This window comes from Gigantopelta aegis, unplaced genomic scaffold (assembly GCF_016097555.1).
Source record: "Gigantopelta aegis isolate Gae_Host unplaced genomic scaffold, Gae_host_genome scaffold1913, whole genome shotgun sequence".
NCBI classification, from domain to species: domain Eukaryota; kingdom Metazoa; phylum Mollusca; class Gastropoda; order Neomphalida; family Peltospiridae; genus Gigantopelta; species Gigantopelta aegis.
Window position 1 is genome coordinate 32,649 of NW_024537369.1, and position 5,780 is coordinate 38,428.

The 5,780-nt window shown below is 39.5% G+C and overlaps 1 protein-coding gene across 1 annotated transcript; it reads left to right on the plus strand.

The window, feature by feature from the left end:
• Positions 1–482: 482 nt before the first annotated feature.
• Positions 483–3,887, plus strand: LOC121367205. The gene is given in 4 exon segments (XM_041491311.1): positions 483–751; positions 1,234–1,763; positions 1,765–2,132; positions 2,849–3,887. Coding segments are annotated over 4 exon segments (1,233 nt in total). The 5' UTR covers positions 483–738; the 3' UTR covers positions 3,171–3,887.
• Positions 3,888–5,780: the final 1,893 nt, after the last annotated feature.

Genomic DNA, 5,780 nt, shown 5'->3' on the forward strand with positions numbered 1-5,780 from the left:
GCGTAAGCGGAATAGTCGCAGGCAATTTTCGGTATTCATTGCTTTATTTTCACTTCCATGACGGAATACTGGAAGAATTATTTTACTATTCCATTTCGAAATTTACTATTTGCGGAATAGTGTAAAATTCTATCCCTGCTTTTTCAATTCTAGCTTAGGACTTGGGAGTGATCGTCAGTTTGCCTTTATTTTAGTCATGGCGAAGACTGAAATATTGTTTGAAAATAATAAATTTTCCGGAATTGGCAGTCAATTGATATTTTATGTATAATTTGACAACAAAAAATAAACCAAAAACAACTATACATTACACAATTAAACTTAATTTTATTAGGGAAAGCAGCATATACATTTTTTGACAATCCATGTACATGTTGACCAGATATAATATTTTTATTTTTCAAACAGATAACACGGCCTCGAGATCCTGAGTCATTTTGTATTTATTATTCTCTGTTATTATTTTTCAGTATTGGCAATTCTCGACTAAATGATCTTATACATAGATATGCGGAAGGAGACATTGGGGTTCGACTGACAAATGCTGGTGGAAGGATTGAAAGCAGACGTGTGCTTACTTTTGAAGACATAAAACGCATTAGCATCTTTATAACAACGTTTACCGAGGACCACGCCATTGTGCTACCAGGATGAGTACCAGGTTTTAAGAGGGATGATATCAAACTTCTTCCATCACATGAAACAAAAAGTTCGGTGTGGAGAGCTTATACTGCAGCAATGGAAGAAATTGGTAGGTTAACTGCTACACACATAGGATGTAGGTCAGTGGTAAAACATTTGATTGTGGGTCATTGGATTAATCCCCCTTAGTATCTGTATCTGTATAAAAATAGAAATAGGCGCCATCTGACTACTAAATAGAAAAGTTAACGTAGAGGGATGTGCATATTAAAGATCCATAATGAAAAAGAATAGCCTGTGTGGTGGCACCAGGTTTATTCTGTAAGTTTTTTTAGGGATTTAACTGTTTTACTTGCCAACTATTTCAGTATTAAAAATTAATGGACTTTTCAATTAAAAAATATTTTTTAAATTTGCAGGGATATAAAATTTTAAACTAACTTTTCTGTAAATAAAAAAAATTGTCACGGGGGGAATTTGGGGATTTTTAAATTATTATTATAATTTTTTTGTAAATATTATTTATTAGCTGTAATGAACAAAATCCTTTCATTTATTTATGTATTTAAATTTGACTTTTCTTAATTTTAGGCGAACGACCTGCCAAGCTGACATCGTTCCGGAATATTTGGAATCGACTGTTGCCCCACATTGTGAGGACAAAACCCATGTCGGATCTGTGTTGGGAATGCCAAAAGAACAATGCAGCAGTGTATCGCAGTGCAAACCTTCCTGACATTGTGAAGTGTGCAAAGTTGAAAAAACAGATGGATCACTTACAACTGGTTGCCGAAGAACGGACACTCTACAGGGACATGGTAACTGAGTGCAAGACATCAGTTGTTGGTTTAAAGCTGGGACACAATCCACCATGCTCTAGAGACATTAAAGGTCATTATTCATTTGACTTCGCACAGCAAGTCCACATTCCTTCAAACCCTCTGCAGCCAGGACCTATCTATTTTCTTGTGCCCCGAAAATGTGGCATATTTGGAGTAAGCTGTGAGGGCATACCCCAACAAGTCAACTATCTCATTGATGAGGGCATGTGCTCAAGTAAAGGATCAAATGCTGTGATCAGCTATCTGCATCACTTTTTTGAAAATTATGGACGGCGAAAAAGATGTTCACTTGCACTGTGACAACTGTAGTGGCCAGAATAAAAAAAAATTTGTTGTGTGGTACTTCGCTTGGCGTGTGATGAATCACCTTCATTTGAATCTTTCGCTGAACTTTATGATCGTTGGTCACACGAAATTTGGACCCGATTGGTGTTTTGGTCTACTAAAACAAAACTTTCGTAGGACAGAGGTGTGTTCCCTTGAAGAGATGGCTGCATGTGTCAAGAAAAGTTCCACTAGTGGTGTCAACATGTCTCAGCTGGTTGGAGACGAGTCAGGAAAGGTGTTGGTTCCCATGTACGATTGGCAGAAGTTCCTGACACCCTTCTTTAAACCTCTTCCTGGCATCAAGAAATTGCAGCACATGAGGTGAGGTTTATTTTTCATGTATGTCAACACTAATTTTTGTTGTAGTTAATTGTTTTGCGCTCATGATAAATATTTCCCTTCAATTTATACAGAATAGCTTTGTTATTTCTTTTTTACAAATTGTAGGGCATTGTTTCAAATGTTTGTGGTTTCTAAAAAGTCTGGAAATTAGAGTGACTCTTTTTCAACAGCAATACAAAAAACTTGAGGCATACAAATAAAAGCTTTTAATTAATAATTATTGTCTCTTGAAAATGAGAAAGTAAGGAGGAAAGTAAAATTGGCTTGTGAAAGTTTGTAAGAAAGCAATTTTGAGCCTTGATTAAATCTCATGTGAAGAATTAACCAATAGAATTGATTAAACTGTAGTTGATTTTTAAATTATTATTTTTTAAAGTTTAATCATTTATTTATTTTTTTAACATGCATTCAGATAAACATCTGTGGATACAAGCTACTTCCCTTCCCAACCAGTGTACCATGACTGTTATATCAAAAGTTGTGGTTTGTGCTATCCTTTCTGTGCATATATATGAAAGATCCCTTGGTACAAAATGTACTAATGGAAGAATGTAGTAGGTTTCCTCTCGTAGATACAATTGTCAGTGAAATTGAATAAGTTTATGATGGGCGAGGCATTAAATCACAGAATTATTGTTATTTCAAACATTAGATGATATTAATACTTGCAGCTGATTGTTATCATTTTGTTTCAGGTTTGACAGTAAACAACCTGGATTAATCCTTGTCAAAGATTCATCTGATTGTGAGGAGACCGCTGTGCAGGTCTTGAAAGACGTGAGAATTCGGCCACCAGCTGCCCTACCTGTAACAGTTGCCCCACCTGGCCTAGATAAAAAGCGCCAGTGGTATTTATTTGCAAAGATTCGGGAATTCTGTACAGAGAGCACCCAAGACATCGTCTGTCCCCGTCCTGCTGGACAAGTATCTGAATCATCAGAGGATGAAGAAGAAATAAGGCCCCCACCTGCCAAAAAGTCCCACAGAAATAAAAGAGTGTTGAAGGAAAAAAATTAGACAATGCATTCAAACTGACTTTTGTTATTAAAAGTACGTGTACACTGTACCTGTTGTTACCCATGGACATCGGGGATGTCATTATCAGGCTGCCCGTTATTTTTCGCAGCCTGTTTAATCAGGGCTTCTGTATTATGGTAGCCCCACTCCTATGGCTAGTGATATTCAATAATATATAACTACTATCTTCATGCCCACTGGCTAGTGGAAAAAACGTTGTCAAATGCTACTTTTAAGTATAGTTTGTAAATATGAATATTCTGCCCCCCTCCCAATCAGAGGGGTTTTAAGCTCTGTCTCCCTCTTTATGTAACATAATCTGATCATTCCTATTAGTAAAATTTTATTTACTTAAAGTATGGCTAGTAAATGTTTAATCATGGCTAGTAAATTTAAAATCACTGATAAAATGTGGCTAGTGAATTTTTTGTTTAATTTCTAGAAGCCCAGGTTTAATAAAATCATTTGGTATAAAACTACAGGCAATAAAAACGTTCCAACTGAATACTAGTATAAATAATTAATGCATGTTGATAACCTTGTGATATGTGTTGGAAAGTTGTCCCTGATTGGTTATTGTAGCTGGTATTTAATGTATGATGTTAAAGGCATACTGTCACAGATTTAAGGACCTTATTTCTCTAAAAATGTAAAAATTACATTAATTGTTGGAAACCAAATCTAGCTATTGCATCACCTTAACTGAACCATGATGGAGTGAAATCCATGTCATCTCTGTTGGCAATTTTAGTTTTTTAATTATGGACCATTGCCATAATTCAATTATTTTTACAAAATGTTATTAATAAATGGAGTATGGTGGTTATGAAGATGGTTTAATAAAGTACATTTAGGGACAAATCAAATTATTTTTGATCAGGACCGAGGTAATACTTTGTTAGACCATTAAATAGGTCAGTGGTCTGTGACAATAATTTTATGCCTTTAATATAATATTATTTCAGATACAAATCAATCAAATTACTCATTCTTAGGCTTTGTCATCAATGGAAACACATGACATTTGTAGCAGACAGTAATGGCCACCTATAATTTCTTTTTCACCTGTTGCTATTTTTATGACATCAATGGATATGTGGAGATATTAAAATCTTTAATATGTTATTAGCTACATGTAAGATTTGTATCAGGACTTATTAAAAAATAGGGTTGGTGGTGGGATGGGGAATTCTTAAGACTTGAAAAGGAGTCCATCCCACATCCAGATAATGTGTCAGCTGTTCTAAATAATTGTCATGCATATATACTCTTCAAAAGAAGAAACGCAAAACCACATTGTCGTAACATTTGGAGAATTGATTTAATTATTGAATGGTGAGTCCGATAATTACCAAATGTTGCAGGATTGTTCACAATTCACTCTAGTCCATTGTGAGTAAGTGATAGGACACACCACCAAGGTCAAGGTCATCTGGAGTCAATACCGGGTGTGGCCTCCGCGTGTGTTGACAACTGCCTGGCACCGCCTGCCCATTGAAGCAACCAGAGTACGGATGACGTCCCGGGGGATGGTGGCCCACTCGGCCTGCAAGGCTGCTGCCAGCTCGGGCAGGGTTTGGGGCTGTGGTTGTCGCTGTCGGAGGCGTCGGTCCAACTCGTCCCATAGATGCTTAATTGGGTTCAAATCCGGTGATATCGATGGCCAAGGAAGGACATTAATGTTGTTGTTCTGTAGGAAAGCCGTTGTGAGACGTGCTGTGTGAGGCCTGGCGATGTCATGTTGGAACACTGCGTTGGCCATAACTGGAACGATGTGTGGCCGGAGGATCTGGTCAATGTAGCCCTGTGCATTCAGGTTGCCCTGCACGTGGACCAGGTCAGTTCTGCCAGTGTGTGAGATGGCTGCCCACACCATGACACTACCCCCGCCGAATCTGTCCACTTCCTGCACGCAGTTTGCCGCATAACGTTCATCACGACGCCTATACACGCGACATCTTCCATCATGACGTCGGAGCAGACATCGGGACTCGTCACTGAACCACACCTGTCTCCATCGCAGTTGAGGCCATTGTCGATGAATCTGGCACCACTGCAGTCGGAGTCGACGGTGTTGTGGTGTTAAGATGACACCTCGAACTGGACGTCTGGCACGAATTCCTACCTCACGTAGGCGGTTCCGTACGGTCTGGTCGGATATCCTGCGCAAACCTGATATTGCTGCGGCTGTGGAGGTGGCAGTAGTCAATCGTTCCCGAAGGTGGCGTACCCGGATGTAGCGGTCCTGCCCGGGGGTAGTGACCCGTGGTCGGCCGGATCTAGGGAGGTCACGTGTTGATCCATGTTGCTGGTAACGGTCCCACAGTCTGGAGATGGTGCTTGGGGACACATGGAATGCCCTGGCAACGGCCGTTCTGGATTCGCCTGCGTCTAGTCGGCCGATGGCATTGTTTCTCTGCGGTTCACTGAGACGTGGCATGTCCTGGATTGTCAACTGTCGGCCAGATACAGAGGCCAGGCAAGCGAACACCCTGCACTTTTATACTGTCGGTGTTCATGTTGCACGTGCAGACAACGCACGTGCAGTGGTGACATGGTTTGCACGTGGCTGCGTTTTTGCGAATATTCACATTTTGGAACTTTATTGTA